The 17,184-nt window shown below is 42.3% G+C and overlaps 1 protein-coding gene across 5 annotated transcripts in view; it reads left to right on the forward strand.

Moving 5' to 3' along the window:
• Positions 1–17,184, forward strand: part of HECTD4 (HECT domain E3 ubiquitin protein ligase 4) — a 140,970-nt gene that overhangs the window by 75,951 nt on the left and 47,835 nt on the right. For all 5 annotated transcript variants that reach the window (XM_084868116.1, XM_084868118.1, XM_084868117.1 and 2 more), the window contains exons 26-41: positions 374–566; positions 760–864; positions 1,994–2,082; positions 2,672–2,847; positions 4,686–4,821; positions 4,944–5,085; positions 5,187–5,353; positions 7,430–7,576; positions 8,465–8,649; positions 9,762–9,915; positions 11,215–11,495; positions 11,684–11,873; positions 13,036–13,117; positions 14,953–15,155; positions 15,956–16,091; positions 16,844–17,026. In XM_084868116.1, coding sequence (XP_084724242.1) covers positions 374–566; positions 760–864; positions 1,994–2,082; positions 2,672–2,847; positions 4,686–4,821; positions 4,944–5,085; positions 5,187–5,353; positions 7,430–7,576; positions 8,465–8,649; positions 9,762–9,915; positions 11,215–11,495; positions 11,684–11,873; positions 13,036–13,117; positions 14,953–15,155; positions 15,956–16,091; positions 16,844–17,026 — 2,569 coding nt within the window. The remainder of the gene's footprint in view (positions 1–373; positions 567–759; positions 865–1,993; positions 2,083–2,671; positions 2,848–4,685; positions 4,822–4,943; positions 5,086–5,186; positions 5,354–7,429; positions 7,577–8,464; positions 8,650–9,761; positions 9,916–11,214; positions 11,496–11,683; positions 11,874–13,035; positions 13,118–14,952; positions 15,156–15,955; positions 16,092–16,843; positions 17,027–17,184) is intronic.

Genomic DNA, 17,184 nt, shown 5'->3' on the forward strand with positions numbered 1-17,184 from the left:
ATACTACAAGTCACAAACTGCATAAAATTAATTGACAGATAAATGATGCCAAAGGTCTTCTTTGATCCTGACACCTCTTCCAGCTCTCATGTGACTAAAGCTTGAAATGTATGAATCATAGAAAGTGAAGTATCACTAATTTTGATTTTCAGTTTTATCAGCCAATGTTAGTTTTATCAGTTAAATATATTTAATTATTGCCAACTTAATAGGAAAGCCATCATATAATAATGTTCATGCCTCTTTATTGGAATAAGGTGTGGTAAATATTTTAATATACTTAAATCAAAGCCTATATTCTTTAACCTATAAGAACGTATTGGTAAGTTGAGCACATGGCATATCCTTGACCATATTTCCATTGTAATCACAGAGAGGTAATTCAGCCAGATGTGATGGAGGAGATGGTGGTATCATGTGTTATTAAGCACTTGAACTTGGTTGATGCCCTGCAGTCTCTAATAAATTTCCAGTATCAAGAAGAACATGCTGAGGAATATGACTTATTGTGTAAAATTATGGGAGAGACCTTTAAGAAACTCAATGCCATGGAGAGACAGCTGCAGGTAAGGAAAGCTAAAATACCAACATTTCTCTTATAACTGCTGGAAATAATTTTATTCCTAGAAATGTAATGAAGTTTACAAAGTGTGATCTGAATTTTTAAAAATTGTTGTGACTAAAATTTCAGAATTTATAGATTGCCCTTGTTTTTATTTTGCATTCATTTTCACATTGTTTTATATTTCAATGTGTCAGAGTGTGGCAGAATTGGAACAGAAATGGCAGAGTGAGGTGGACGATGCCATGCAGGGGAAGCTGGAGAACAACATGCCTTTCTTCTATGACTATCATTTCAATGAGGTGAGCGAGTCTATGCCGTGTGTATGGAGATACAATAATGTCACTTCTTAAAATGTTGCACACCCCAAAATGTTTAAATAAAATTTATTAGACCAGCATGTCAGTAATCCTATCTAATAAAGAGGGAATATGCTAATTGTCTCTCACACTGTCGAAAGGTGGCAGCGCCCATAGTCAATGAGGAGAAAATACACTAATTGCCTGCCCCGTCCTCAAAGATGGCAGTGCCCACAGCCACATGATGGCAGCATCCAGTCCTCTCAACCCCCTGGCCACCCAGGGCCGGCCTGAGGCACAGACAAGCCTTGGATGGCAGCTGCCCAGCTGCCCAGAGCCATCCAAGGCTTGTGCTGCCGGCAGTGGCAGCAGCAGAGGTGTATGGGGACATCGCCTTCCCCTGGTCACCAGGTCACCTCCCAGCCCTGAGGGCTCCTGGACTGTGAGAGGGGGCAGGCCAGGCTGAGGGACCCCTTCTCCAGTGAATTTTCATGCACCGGGCCTCTAGTACAAATAATAAATTACTTGTTAAGTTTTATTTTTATGGGCATGCACATGTTGACTTTTTAAAAAAAAAAATTTATTTATATATATATATATATATATATATATATATATATATTCATTGATTTCAGAGCAGAAGGGGGAGAGAGAGAGAGAGAGAGAGAGAGAGAGAGAGAGAGAGAAACAGCAGTGATAAAAGAGAATCATTGATTGACTGCATCCTGCACGGGGTCTCATACTGGAGATCGAGCATGCAAAATGAGCATGTGCCCTTGATCAGAATCAAACCTGAGACCCTTCAGTCCACAGGCTAATGCTCTAGCCACTGAGCAAAACCAGCTAAGGATTTTGTTTTTTAACTGATTAATAGTGTTATAAAGAAGCTAGCATCATTATCAAACATTGCTTTCAATCCTTAAAAAAATCAATAGCAGAGTTAGAAAGTGGCCAATACCATTTTTAATCACTGAAGTATCAAGTGATGATATACAAATGTGCTTCTGGCATAGAAATATGGACCAAAGTGGGTGTTTTCCCCCTGAAATTTTCTATTCCTTTTAACACATGCAGAAAAACTCAGTCTTTGCAGATCCTGCATACCATCTTTTCTTGATTTTTCCTTCTTTAGAACAAAGTGAAAGAACTAGAACTTTTGTGTTCAATGAAGGAAGTCTCCTTTGATGGAAATGATCTTGAAAACATGGTCCTATCACTGAGGTTAGTGATGTTAATGACTATGCAAAGCTAATTTATTCCCTTGGTGCTTAAAAAATGTGAAGCTCTAGTCTCAACAGATATTTTATAAAATAGTGTGCATTCATGAAATACTTTAGACTTGTGAATTTTTTTAAAATATATTTTTATTGATTTCAGAGAGGAAGGAAGAAGGGAGAGAGAGATAGAAGCATCCATAATGAGAATCATTGACCGGCTGCCTCCTGCAGGTCCCCCACTGGGGATCGAGCCCACAACCCAGGCATGTGCCCTTAACCGGAATTGAACCTGGGACCTTTCAGCTCTCAGGCTGACGTTCTATCCACTGAGCCAAACTGGCGAGAGCTAGACTTGTGAATTTTTATTTTAACCTTCAAAAGTTAGCACCATGGCATTTGAAACTGGGTAAAAATAACTAAAACTGACCACAGTTTTATAGCACTGCTCCCCCCTGATGGGGAAAGGAGGAGATGAGCAATATTTATCAGTTGACTTTTTCTTAGTTTCCCGTCTACTCATATTTTTGTAATAAAAAAACTTTGGATTTGGTAAACTAGAGAACGACTAAATGCACCTGAGCCTTTCTTTATAGGGAGAAGTTCCTACAAGAAGTGAATTCTCTTATTCAGAAACCCTCACACCCACTGGCTAAAACGAAGACGTTAGTGAAGAGCTTAATGAACAGAGCCGAACTCTTGCTGCATGTCACTATTGCGGCCCATTCTGGCCTCACCAGAAGCATCTCGGGGACCCCTGCAGAGACACCGGGTACTGCTCCAAGCCAGCCCTACACAGGCACTTTGCACTAGCCAGCTCACAAAATGTGCATCAGCTACTTTAAAAAAAACAAACCACTCTTGTGTACTTTCAGAAAGAAAGAAAAAGGAAATTTTTAACATTTTTATTTTGCCTTTTACTTTTTCTAGCCAAAAAAAAAAAATGCTTCTCATTGAATTCATGTGGTGTTTTGTGAGTCAGCTGAGCACCAGGGAGGCTTCCTTGCCTGCCTCTTCCATTTTTCTTGCGAGCATCTAAGAAGCCCAGTGGCATGTATTTTTATAATTCCATGCCCCTAATTTTTGTTGATGGTTTGCCATTTTTAAAAAAGATTCACAATATGACTATCTAATTATATATGTTATATATATTATATTACATATATATAACATATATAATTAGATAGTAACATATATAATTAGATAGTCATATTGTGACATATATAATTAGATAGTCATATTGTGAATCTTTTTTAAAAAAATGCTATTTATTTCAGAGAGGAAGGGAGAGGGAAAGAGAGAAACATCAATGATGAGATAGAATTGTTGATAGGCTGCCTCCTGCATGCCCCACACTGGGGATCCAGCCAGTCATCCAGGCATGTGCTCTGACCAGGAATTGAATTGTGACCTCCTAGTCTCAAGATGGTTGCTCAACCACTGAGCCATGCTAGCTCAGCAATATTGTGAGTCTTTTAATGCATCATATTTTTCTCTTGAAACTGAGTTTGCATTTCATCTTTTAATAGGTGGAACCTTCTAGCATGAATTTCCACTATTAAATTTTCTCCCCTAATCCCATTCTAATTGTTAGCCCAAAAACGTGTTTCTCTGGGACATTAATGAGTCTTCTTACTTAAGTGAGATCACAACTTTGGGCATAGTCCAAAGTAACAAATGTTAATTCTTCTGAAAACACCAGTTGAGTAAACATTCTTAAATGAAAGACTCCATGTATTCCAGCCCATTACCTGATGGACACTATTCAGCAGTTTTCAACCAGCTGATTGCCTAGGGTTCCTCTCACTTGGGAGAGAAGTCTAGGCTGACTCCCAGGTTTCTGACACTCCCCATAGGCTACCGCTCCCTGAGAACATCAGGGGAAATGTGCCAAGTGTGCGGCGAGATCGCATGCCAGGGTGGTCCGTTACGTAACGTCCCTGGCCCCGTTAGACCTGGTACTTAAAGTTCCCATAGAAAGACAACGACTCACTAAGGCTGGGGATGCTTCCCAAGAGGCTCTTACATTAAACTGTTCCTTTATAAAGCAACTATTTTTCTGGATAGTGTTTAGGAGTATATCTTATGGGAAGGGGCTGCTCAGATTCTAGCTCAAGGGTGACATTTACTCTTACCGTGATCAAACCAGAGGTGTCACAAAATGGTAGTAAGTTAGTTAAACAAATCCAAGATTAAAGGGGAACAAAAGCGGGAAATAAAATCTCTGGGCGATAAAAAGGGTCTGGATTTACTTGAATAAATAAATTTTTGTTCCCAGAAATCACTTTTTCTCTCTTGCTTTGTAAAACGCTATACTAAAGTGGATATTGATAGTCAATGAAATTAAATGAATTTTTGAGCCTTTCTTTGAAAACCCAATTTGGTGATGTGAATCTTTTGGTGAAAAGATTTTAGTTTTCCAAGCTAAGATTATTTTTAACCTAATATCTAGGTTTTCAAAATTGGCCTAAAAATATTAGTTGTGCTTTGCTTGCTGGTTTGGTGGTTTAAGTCTCATAGAAAGTGAAGCTATTTGGTAGTTTCAGGTTACCACCATCCTTACAAATGGGGTGGCAGATGTGTGAACGCTTTTATTCCTCTCTGTTCCAGCTTGTAAGTCAGCTTCTGAAACAAAGGTGATCTCTCACGCTGTGCGGCAGCCTGTTTTTCTTCGGAGCATGTCGGCTCCTTCTGACCTGGAAATGATCGGTAATGAAGATTTGGAATTTACTAGAGCAAATCAGAGGTAAATGGCTAAAGGCCAAGGTTGGATTCCCACACGCGGTTGAATGCTTTTCAATAAAATTAAAAAAACGCACTCCCTGAGGGTCTCTTGTCTTTCTGAGCCAGCAGTTTTCTTTTCCGTAGGCGGCGCCACGTGACCAGCCACCGGAGCAGCTCCTTTACGCTTCTGCAGTCATTGGCCATCGAGGACAGCAGGGACAAGCCCACCTACAGCGTCCTGCTGGGGCAGCTGTTTGCTTTCATCGGCACCAATCCTGACCAGGCCGTATGTGACCCGTTGCTGACCGTAGATGAACAACACTGAAAAGCACAGAGGGCTGTGACAGTTAGCCGGAATCAGGTGTACTTCCTTCTCATGCATTTCAGGTGTCCAGCAGCAGCTTCCTCTTGGCTGCACAGACACGGTGGAGGCGGGGAAACACGCGCAAGCAGGCCCTGGTACACATGCGCGAACTGTTGACTGCAGCTGTGCGAGTTGGGGGAGTGACGCATCTTGTGGGACCGGTGACGATGGTTCTTCAGGGAGGACCCAGGTCAGTTGTTTCTGTTGGTGTTTACTGTCCTGTGGGGAATGGACAAAACCCTTCCAACGATTATTCCTGGGGCCAAATCATAGTCTGTGGTTTTGCTTATGTTTCCTCCTAAAATATTATATTTTTATTTTTATAAAAGTAGTTCATGATTTTGTAAACATTCAACATATACAGAAAATAAGTCTCTTTACTCACTTTTTCCTCTTAAATTCCACTATTCATTAACAGCTTGTTGTATCAAGTAAGTACACATACATAATAAATAGCTGTTTAATTCTCTTTGTACACAAAAGTGTATGTGTGTGTGATTTTTTAAAACTTAATCTCTATTGTACAATACATGCCTTATTGTAATCTGAGTTGTTTTGCTTTGTATATCTTGGATCTGTCTTTTCATGTCACTACATATGGATCTGCTTTACAGTTTCTAAGAACTTCATGGACCTCCATTGTATGGATGTCTGAATTTTATATTATTTAACTCATCCCCTGCTGATGGACACATCGGTTCATTCTTCCTTCTCTCTCTTCCTCTTCTTCCCTCCCTTCTGTTCGTTCTTCCTTATTTTCTGTGTTGTTTGATTTTGCATTAACAATAGTGCTTTAATCAACATCCTTATAGTTGTATTTTTGTATACTTTTATGCTTATTTACTGTATTAATTTCTAAAAATGTAATTGTAGATACTAACTTAGAAGAAGGTTTTGTAACTGATGTTTGAGGAATTTTGCATTACTGGTTTCCCACTGTGCTTCAGAGGTCTTGAGAGAGAAATAGATAAGGCCTTTCTCTCCCATCCTGGGCTGGGACTGCTGGAGGCTCCTGTGCCTCCTGGCAACTCTCTGGGGAACTCTGGCCAACGAGGGAGGGCAGTGGCCAAAGGAAAATGCGTTAACCATGTGGATATCTTAAGAAATTTCTGTCAATCAGGGGAGGCTGTTATTCTTCAGAAGCGAACAACTCCAAAATCTCGGTGGTTTAAGCAAAATTTTAGTTCTTGTTCATGCCCATCACAGATCCATCTTGGCTTATGGTAATCACAAGGAGCCCAGGACAGAGGAGACCACCATCTCAAAAGCCATCGGTCCCCTTATCAAGAGCTCTGGTCATTGGCCAGACTAGTCACATGCCCACACAACCACAGGGGTGCCCAGAAAGCTTAGTGAGTAACACTAACAATACCACAACTTACTTCCAGAATAATTTCTTCATAATAGTTCCCTCAATTACTAATGTCACATGTCAAACATTTGAAAAACTGCAAACAATCCCGAAGTGTAAAATCACCTGTAAATCTAGTAACTTAAAATAAAACTTAACATTTTAGTGTATTCTGTCTTTATTCTAACCATAGATCTCATCTCCTATAATATTATTAGTGGTTGAATAGCATTGTATCATGTTGCCGAACCTTTATTAAGCCAACTTCCTATTTTTAAACCTTAGGATTTATTTTTGCTATTATAAACAATATTACATTGCATATCTTTGTCGGTAAATCTAGATAGTTCCAATTCTAAACTAATAGCAATTGCTATAGAATCTAGCCCAAGTTGAGTTTTTACACTGGGAAAGTCTTACTTTAGTTAATTAGATTCTCCTCTGCTAATAGAATGTGAACTTGAAAAGGATACTTAGCTGATCTGGGCCTTGGCTTTCTCATTAGTACAATTACATTTACAGCATTCATTACTTCATGGGACACTGTAGTGTGTCTCAAATAAGTAATTTTCATTATTTCATACATTTGGGAAATCTTGGGTACCATTTCTTGCTCTTAGACAGACTATGGGCTTTAACTTTATAAGGCTCTGAGAAGCCCTGCAGAAGGGAGCCTGCTTAACTTTACCTAACTTAGGATTCCTTGTACTTTTCTTGAGTGTATGGCATTGTCTTGGAGGCACACTTAGAAATCCTGCCCAACGGTCTCCTTGGCCCTGCAGTTAGAGAAACACCAGTGATCTCCAAGATCCCTTCAGTTCTAACTTAATTAGGCACTCAGGTTTCTCAGAAGAAATCTATTGCCCTCATGCTCACTATCACTGTTCTTGACTAAGCTTTGGTTTTGTTTCCTAGAATTGAAGAACTAACCTGTGGTGGAATGGTTGAGCAGGTCCAGGAAGCTTTTGGCGAGACCATGACCTCTGTCGTGTCTCTGTGTGCTCGTTACCCTATTGCATGTGCAAATAGCATTGGACTCTTGTGTACCATACCTTACACCAGGTAAGCAAGGAAATGCTTTTTATTGTGTAAAAGTTATACCACATTGTAGTTAATTAAATAAAAATATTTTTAATTTTAAAAATTGGATTTTGCCATGACCAGTTTGGCTCAGTGGATAGAGCGTTGACATGCGGACTGAAAAGTCCCCTGATTCTGGTCAAGAGCATGTACCTTGGTTTAGGGCACATCCTCAGTAGCAGGTGTGCAGGAGGCAGCTGATTGATGTTTCTAGCTCTCTATCCCTCTCCCTTTCTCTCTGTAAAAAATCATTAAAATATATTTAAAATAAAAAATTGGATTTTTTTTTTTGCTTTTATTATCCAATGATATCATTCTGATTAAATGAGCTTGCCTCCTGACACCTGACATTACTATGTAAATTCCTTATTGTGAGTTCCTACATGATCAAATGTGGCCATTAGAGATTATATTACATTGGGAGAATGGAGAGGTTTGAAGAAAAGAAAAAGCTCCTTAGGAAATTGCTTATAATTTTGTCAAAAAAAATTTTGCATGTGCCCATCTATTTCCTTTCTTAGTCACTCAGTTAATAGTTTGAAGATGCCAGGCACTTATGAAGTCATTCTTTGAATCCCCTTCTGATAAAAACATAAATTTTTTTTCTGTTATAACAACCTTGAGTTGATGTCATCAGTTTTTAACTTTGCTGGTCTGTATGAGCAAACCAGAACTTGAAGTTTCTTATTAATGAAGGAAATCTTCATTCTATAAAAACATGTCAGTTATACATTAGAGTATGCTAAGTGGTAAACAAAGGCCTATATCAACATGTTTTTTTGTCTCTTTGATAGCCTGAGTCTTAAGTGAGAGATTCTTGAGGGCTGATCGGTTATGTTTGTTCTGTGTAACCGTTTCCCCCTGGCCCAGGAGTGAAGAGAAGTGCCTGGTGCGCAGTGGCCTCGTTCAGCTCATGGACCGGCTGTGTAGCCTGAGCAGCCAGACCGAGTCCAGCTCCAGTGAGAAACAAACCAAGAAACAGAAGGTAGCCACCATGGCCTGGGCAGCCTTCCAGGTGCTTGCCAACCGCTGTGTTGAATGGGAAAAAGAAGAAGGTAAGAAGCAGGATTTCTCTCCCTCTCTTTCTCTCTCTCTCTAAAACCAATTAAAAAAAAAAAAGATACAGTCTAGTGGGGGAAGTTGACCAGGAAACATATAATTACAGGGTGGTCAATGCTATAATCAAGGTGAATACAAAGTGATGTGGAGTCCTAGAGGTTTCTATAGACCAGCTGTGCCAGGGATCAGGCAAGCTTACCAAAGAAGGTGACATGTCAGTAACTCTTGAAGGGATAATGAAGACTTCCAAGCAAAATAAACAGTACACATAGGCATCGGGATCCAGGAAATCAGGGGAAGTTCAGGAAAAGACAAAAAAATGTAGTGGCTTCTATAAGAGACTAGAGGCCTGGTGCACGAAATTCATACACTTGGGAAGGGGGTTCCCTCAGCCTCGCCTGTGCCCTCTCCCAGTCTGGAGTCCTTTGGGGCTCCCCACGGGCCTAAGCCATCAGTCAGACATCACTAGCGCTGCCGCGGAGGCGGGAGAGGCTCCTGCCACTGCCCCTGCACTCACCAGCCATGAGCCTGGCTTCTGACTGAGCGGAGCTCCTCCTGTGGGAGCACACTGACCACCAGGGGGCAGCTCCTGCATTGAGCGTCTGCACCTGGTAGTCAGTGCGCATCATATTGATTGGTCAATTTGCATATTAGCCTTTTATTATATAGGATGCTTGGGAGCAGGGTTGGGAGAGGCTCTGAAACTACAGTGAAAATGGAGCTCCAAAAAGCTCTTATTTTTGAGAAGAGGTAGGGTGTAGGTTAAAATTAATGCTGTCATTGCAGTAAAAATGGTGATTCTTCCCTGCCAATCACAGCCTGTTTTATTATGATTTTTTTATGGATTAATTATATTCAGTTTTAATTAAGAATAGTCTCTTTTCTCAACATTGAATCATTTTTCAAGTTGCTATTACTTTTTTATATGCAGATGTTATCAAATGAGGAGATGCTAATTGGATAGCTAATGAAATACAGAGCAAGTTAAGAAAAAATGGGCGAGAGGGGAGGGCTTTAACAGGAGGCCAAGGGGGAGGGCTTGGGAACCTGCAGGCTGGCCATGGCTCCTTGGGGTTTCACCAGGCCTTTTCTCTCTTTAACTCTGAAGGCGGCTCCACAGAGGCTGTGCACTCAGGGCTGGCCCGGCAGGTGTCCAGCCTTCTCACCAACCATCTTGCCCGAGCGACCGAGTGCTGTGGTAACCAGGCTGCGGGGAACGATGCTCTCCAGGACGTCCTCAGCCTCCTCAACGATCTCTCGAGGTACGGCAGGCCCGCCGAGCCCGGGAGCAGGCCGCTGGCCTCTCGAATGCTTGGGGTTCCTTTGGTTGGCCTTATCTCTTGAACCATGTAAATTACTAGGCTGTTCTGACATACTCCTGCCTCAAAAATAGTAGAGAATAAAGTCATTGAAAAACAGTATTTTGTTCCAAAATGTGAGGATTATTCAGGTGAATATCCACATCATGAAATAGTATAGTTTGTTTCACTACTTTGTTGGTAACATCTGCTTGCCTTTTAAGTCTATGTATTTACATTCAATAACCAAAAATCCTTACCCTCTTTATAACAAAATTAAGGACCTATCATTAACTCACTTTCTCATGCTGTCTTTTTAAATTTTTTTATTGACTTTGAGAGAGAGAGAGAGAAACATTGATTTATTGTTCCACTTATTTATGCATTCAGTGGTTAGTTCTTGTATGTGCCTTGACTGGGAGTTGAACCTGGAACCTTGGCATATTGCGACAATGCTCTAGCAAACTTAGCAACCCAGCCAGAGCCTCGTGCTGTGTCTTTAAAAGATTTCTGTGGAAGTTTAGGACCATCCTGGTGATCCATGAGGCACACGAGAGCTTGTCTACACAGGCTGCTTGTTGTGTGGCTCCTGATGGACTCGAAGCTTTCTCCTTAGTGACAGCTGAGGTTGATCGCAGACTGGTGAGGCCTGCCCAGCTCTGCATGATGTCTAGTGTCTCGAGGTACTCTTTAAAAAGGCCTGAAAAGCCGAAACCGGTTTGGCTCAGTGGATAGAGTGTCGGCCTGCGGACTGAGGGGTCCCAGGTTTGATTCCGGTCAGGGGCATGTACCTTGGTTGTGGGCACATCCCCGGTAGGGGGTGTGCAGGAGGCGGCTCATCGATGTTTCTCTCTCATCGATGTTTCTAACTCTCTATCCCTCTCCCTTCCTCTCTGTAAAAAAAATCAATAAAATATATTTAAAAAATAAAATAAAAAGGCCTGAAAGATGACTATAAGGCTCCTAGGTGGGCTGCTCTGTGAGTCATGCTGAACTACAGGATCTCATGTAAGTGAGTGAGCATCAGGAATCAGGGAATATTTAAAAATCTTTCTTTTTAAGTATTATTGGTGAATTCTGAGCTTTCATCAGATAATTAACAAAAAAAAAACAACCCTCAATCCTCCACCATCAAAGCACAGTTCCAAATCCAGGTCTTCTGAAGTGATCCGTTGGTTTAATCTTAGGTAGGGACCTCTTGCTTCTGAATTTCTATAGATTAACATTCCCAGCATCTTGTACCTTCTCTTCCTTCGTTTTCAGGAGTCACATAGGTAAAGCCATCCTAAGCCAGCCAGCTTGTGTGTCCAAACTCCTCTCCCTGCTGCTTGACCAACGCCCGTCTCCGAAGCTGGTCCTTATCATCCTTCAGCTGTGCCGGGCGGCACTCCCGCTAATGAGCGTAGAAGACTGTGGGAACGTGGAGCTCCCACCCTGGAGCTACTCTGTCCCCTCCCTCAACAGTGAGCAGGAGGATCCCAGCGACCCCGCGTCCAAGATCGCCTCGTTGCTCTTAGCAAAGCTGGCAGATTACGTGGTCCCAGGTGAGCAACTTTGGGACGGGAGAATTGGCACTGACGTTGTGGGCACTCACACGAGCTTTGCCCTGTCCACAGTGGCAGCTGTGCTTCGTGATAAAAGAGATGAAGAAGGGAGAGAGGGAGGAAGAGAGATTCCAAAACCAGTGTACTCACTGCACAAACAACTTTGCAATTTTTCTGTTTGCTTAAAGGATGTCAGACAGTTCTTTCTCCAACTGCTTCTGAACCTGATACCACATTGACAAAAACCAGTCCCAAAAATTCCTTAAAAGGAGATAAAGATCCTGGAGAAGAGAGTGAAGCAGTGGATGGCAAGCTCTCTATCTTCATCCACAAGCGGGAGGACCAGTCATCCCATGAAGTTCTCCAGCCGTTACTAAGGTAACAGGGACTTAATAGCTACATGTCATCAGGCCCTGTGCTGAAAAAGCCCCTTACATATGTTAACTGTCTCAGCCCTCTTAGCAATTCACTGCTACTGTCATCCCTGTCGTTACCCATGGAAAAACAAGCTGAGCTGAAAGGCAGACGCAGGGTCTCCATTCACAACTGCTCAGTTCTGTCTCTCCAAACGCAACAGAGCGAAAGCCCTGTTGACAATGTACTGTTTGTGTTTGATAGAGAATTTACTGTGTGCCTTGGGCTTTGAGAAAGAATAATGCAAACAATGTTACTGGCATCCTTCAGCCATCAGTAAATTTGAAGATGCCATTGACTGTGGGTGGAGATGTAGTAAGATAAACTATTTTGAGGTTTTATTCATTGAAGTATGAATGGTATGATTGCTCAAAGAAGTAGAAATATGTCATTACTGTCCAATGACCTCAAGCCTTTGGGGCCCTGTTAGTGGGATCCAGGACATGGGAAGGCCTGCCATAGAGCACAAGGGCCTGTAGAATAGGTGTTTATGTCTCAGATGGAAGAGTCATAAACACCTGCTCTACATGATTTGGTAACGGTTTCATCTTCATAATTGGGTCCTTTGTCTGCCATCGTGGCAACTGAAAACAGTAATAGGCTGCTGGCATAAACTAAGCAGGTCCAGGGCAGATCAGTGCTTATGAAGAAATCTCTATAACAAACATCTTGAGCATTGCAAAACGTCATAGTATAAGTTTGGTGGCAGAGGAAGCTGAATTATTAAAAAGGGAGATCCATACATTCACATCAAGGCATTGAATCCATGCTGTTGTTAAAATTCCCCTCACTTGGGGATTCAGATCACTTACTGAGTGTCTCCTGTGTGCTCGGCCTTCTTTATTGCAGGTTTAGATTATCAATTTCATTCAACCCTTTAGTCTGTGCATCATTTTCACATAGGTTTTTAATTATCCTTAAACTCTAAAAACAACTATTGTTTTAATTCCTTCAAGTCTATAATTAAGCAACATAAGATCATTTCCTTTTGGAAAAATTGAGTCTTAACGGTGCATTTTAAAAACCTGTAATGATGGCCTGACCATTGCTGAAGGGTCCCACGGTATGCAGCCCCACCTTTAACTGAGCCAGTAATGTTGGTGTCTCTCTCCCCTCCCCTTTTCAGTAGCTCAGAAGGACGGCCCTTCCGACTTGGTACTGGTGCCAACATGGAGAAAGTTGTGAAAATGGATCGAGACATGACCAAGGTAACCCTAATATGCAGACACCTGCTCTGACAAGGCCCACAATTAAAGCACATTTGCTGTGCTTCAGGTTTTCACAAGACTTTTTTTAAATTTAAGTTCCCACAAGGCAGGGTGAGAAATTAAAGTCAGTAGCTTAACTGAGTCCATTTTCAAGAGAAGTAGTCAAAACCAATTTGTCATTAATGTTGAAATGTAAAAGAGAACCCTTAGTTTTGATGTACAAATTTTTTCTTAGCTCTGTTAAAAAAAATTTTACAGCTTAAAAATACTTTAAAAGCGATAATAGATGAATAGCCCATCAAAATATAAAAATATGCCCTGGCTCACAAATCACATCCTTCTATATATTTAAAGGTTAATGTGCAAATCAACCAAACAGCTAAATGACCAGTTGCTATGACAAACACTGACTGCAGGGGGCAGACGCTCAATGCAGGAGCTGCCCCTTGGTAGTCAGTGCGATCCCGCAGGGGGAACACTGCTCAGCCAGAAGCCCTGAGCAGGGCTCACAACTGGCAAGTGCAGCAGCGGTGGCGGAGCCTCTCCTGCCTCCACAGCAGTGCTAAGGATGTCTGACTGGCAGCAGCCGGGCATCCCCCAAAGCAGGGGTCATCAAACTTTTTAAAGTGGGGGCCAGATCACGGTCCCTCAGAGAGCTGGAGGGCCGGACTATATGAACTACTAATTCCTACTGTAACACCTCGGCTGCGCTCACTGCCCAAAAAACCTGGCGGGCCGGATCAGACTCCTCTGCGGGCCGCATGTGGCCCGCGGGCCGTAGTTTGAAGACCCCTGCCCCAAAGGCTCCTGGACTGCAAGAGGGCACAGGCTGGATTACGGTGTGCGCATACACACTCCCCCTCCCAGTGCATGAATTTCGTGCATTGGACCTCTAGTAATATATAAATAAAGGAAAGGAATAAAAACAGTAATGTGTCATTTTCGCCTGGCTGATGGGCGAAAGTTGGATAATACCCATTATTGTCAAGGTGAGGGTACAAAGGCATTCTCCAGTTTCCAGAGAAAACCATGCTCTTCACAGTTCTGTTTGTAAGTAACGAATATGATCTGTGTACACATACATACGGGATTAGTTGAAAAAATTGTTATGTGTCAATTATACCTCAATTCTTTAAATTATTTTTTTATTGTATATTTTATTGATTTTTTTACAGAGAGGAAGGGATAGGGATAGAGAGTTAGAAGCATCAATGAAAGAGAAACATTGATCAGTTGCCTCCTGCACACTCCCTTACTAGGGATGTGCCTGCAACCAAGGCGCCCTTGACCGGAATCGAACCTGGGGCCCTTCAGTCTGCAGGCTAACGCTCTATCTACTGAGCCAAACCAATTAGGGCTGTACCTCAATTATTTAAATCGGGGATTGCCAACCTTTCAGACCTCATGGACCATCAGTGGTTCATGGACCACTGGTTGACAACCACAGCTTTAAATTATAAAAATTTAAAAAATTGTTGTATTCATATGATAAAATACTGTTCAACTCTCAAAAAGAGTCAGATAACTCTTTATACCAATATAGGAATATATTCAGATATTTTGATAACTGATAGAAATAAATGGAAAAACTGTGTATAGAGTGATCCATGATAATGTAAGTGAGAATGTGCATGGAAAACATCTAGAACACTAATAGTTTTCTCCCTCTAGGTGAGGAAAAAGGATGTTTTGGGGAATTTCCCTTCCTCTAAACAATATGTTAATATGTGAAATTTTGAGAATGGGTTGGTTTGGTAGCTGGGCACACAGATGTCACAGAGTTTAGTAATGAGAGGAGTGACATGGATCTCGAGAGCGTCTTCCACGCCCTGCAGGGTGGCTGCTGCGAGGTGGTCACAGAAGAGGCCGCTGCTGCTCTCCGAAAAGCAACCAAGTGGGCCCAGTCAGGCCTCATCGTCAGCGTGGGGCCCCCTGTGGAGTCGGTCAGCCCAGAGACTGTGAGTGGCCTGTCCACCGGCGACAAGAAGAAAACTGCCCAGACCTCCGTTTGCCGCGAGAGGAACTCTGAGCTTGCGAGGTAAGTCCTTTTATAGGGTTGAGCCTGTCCACTCGCTTTTCACATTTACTTTGTGGTGGGTTTATTTTTAGAGTTTTAATTTCTTATCACCAATTGACCTGCTGGAAATGGGGACTGGTGCCTTAAAATACCACCTGAGGTTGTGATGAGCAAACGGGGAGGCACTCCTGGCTGAGACGACACCTATAACCAGGGGCTTGTTGTTGTTTTAATGTGTTTTTACTTATTTTAGAGAAAGGAAGGGAGAGAGAAACATCTATCGGCTGCCTCCCATACTCAACTTGACCTGGAGTTGAACCCAAAACCTGGGTATGTGCCCTAACCAGGAATCGAACCAGCGACCTTTTGGTGCACAGGATGATGCTCAAACAACTGAGCCCATTTTTTTTTCTCAGAGGCTTGTTATTCTGAGAAAGGTCACAAGCACAAACACCAGCTACAGTTTGGAGTGTTAGTGAACTCTGGCCTTGCTGCCTTTACTTCTTCCAAACAATCCTTCCCACCATCCCTGCTGTACACATAGCTTCTTTCCGGGAGAGGAGTGGGTGAATGCATTTGCCAGGAGTTCCATGCCTGGGAGCAGTGCAGGTACAGGTGGTCTCCTCAATCCCTAGGTTTGCACAATCAAAATCGAAGGTTCATTGTTTCAGAGGAGTCTTAGTTACCAAAAAGATTTCTTCCTAATGATAACTTTCTTCTTATCAGTCAGTGAATTTTGACGCCAACACTATAAAAGCCACTTCTTGACATTCTTAACCATGGCACTGGGCACTGACAATGTCCCCTGTTGGCACTTGCAGGACTGACCCTGTCCGACCCTTCATCAGTGGGCATGTGGCAAACAGCATGGCTGCAGAAGTGATCGCCCTGCTGCACAGCTTGCTAATGGCCCCTGAATCAAATGCCGCTCAGATATGGACCACAACAGCAGAAAAGGTCAGTGCGGTGTTGCTGCTAAACCGAGGAAGGAAACGAGGATTCTTTTTGATTCATTCCTATCAAGGGACATTTTAGAAAAGCAAGATTTCCCATATTGGCCAATTATACTTGTTTCCGGTTTCCCCTCAAATTTGCTTTGATTTAGTGGTTTCAACTTTGTTCACCAGTTCTAATCTTGGAGAAGACAGGACAGAATTCTCAGAGAAAGAATGGCACCCCTTGATTCTCTTTCTTGCTTGTGTTTGAGTGGTGCCAACATTAGGAAATTGTGCAGCCTTGTTTATTGCATTTGTGAAGGTACTGGCTAAGTCTTTCGGTGGCCTCTGAGCGCTCTGTCAGTAACGCATCATTACCAGTGCAGCTGGTGCTCTGTGATCACTTCCCCTTTCCCATGGTCATCCTCAGTGACGCTGGGTACCATGTCCTAAAGGTAGTTGGGTGTGAGATGAAGGCAGTATGCTCTGACGGTTTTCCTTCAGATAAATTTTTGCTTTATTTTAGGGGTTTTATTAATACAATGCTTGTTTCTCCAATATTTTGAGGTTGTGTATTTCCAGTTCTGTCCAACTACCTTAGGCAAGCATGGCAGGAATGCCAGGGGTCTTACCCTAATAGTTATTTCATGCCTCCCATACCCACAGTTACTTCAGTACGTGAAACCCAGTCACTGTTGTAGACTCTTCATCACTCTTAGTATCAAAACGACCAAAACTCCAGCTCCTCCTACATGGACCGCTTCTTATGTTTAGGTTTTGTCTCGGGCACTGATGTACATTCCACAATTGGGGAAATATGCAGAAAGCATTCTGGAAAACGGAAGCAGTAGTGGGAGAAAACTCGCCAAACTTCAGAGAATCGCCCGCCAGGCCGTCGCCGCCCTGTGTGCACTTGGAGGCTTCAAAGAGACAATCAAGATAGGGTCTGAGGTTCAGGTAACCAGCCTCCATCTCCCCGTATCGTTGTTTTGCTCTGCCTATAAGCATCCGTTGATTAATTGACCACCTGTTGGATAAAATCCTTGGTCCTAAAAGCTAAATAAGGAATCTGAGAAATGCATTCTAATTCACAGTGTTGCAGACTGAATATTAGA

The sequence above is a fragment of the Pipistrellus hanaki genome (genome assembly GCF_964339955.1).
Source record: "Pipistrellus hanaki genome assembly, chromosome: 19".
Classification (NCBI taxonomy): Eukaryota; Metazoa; Chordata; class Mammalia; order Chiroptera; family Vespertilionidae; genus Pipistrellus; species Pipistrellus hanaki.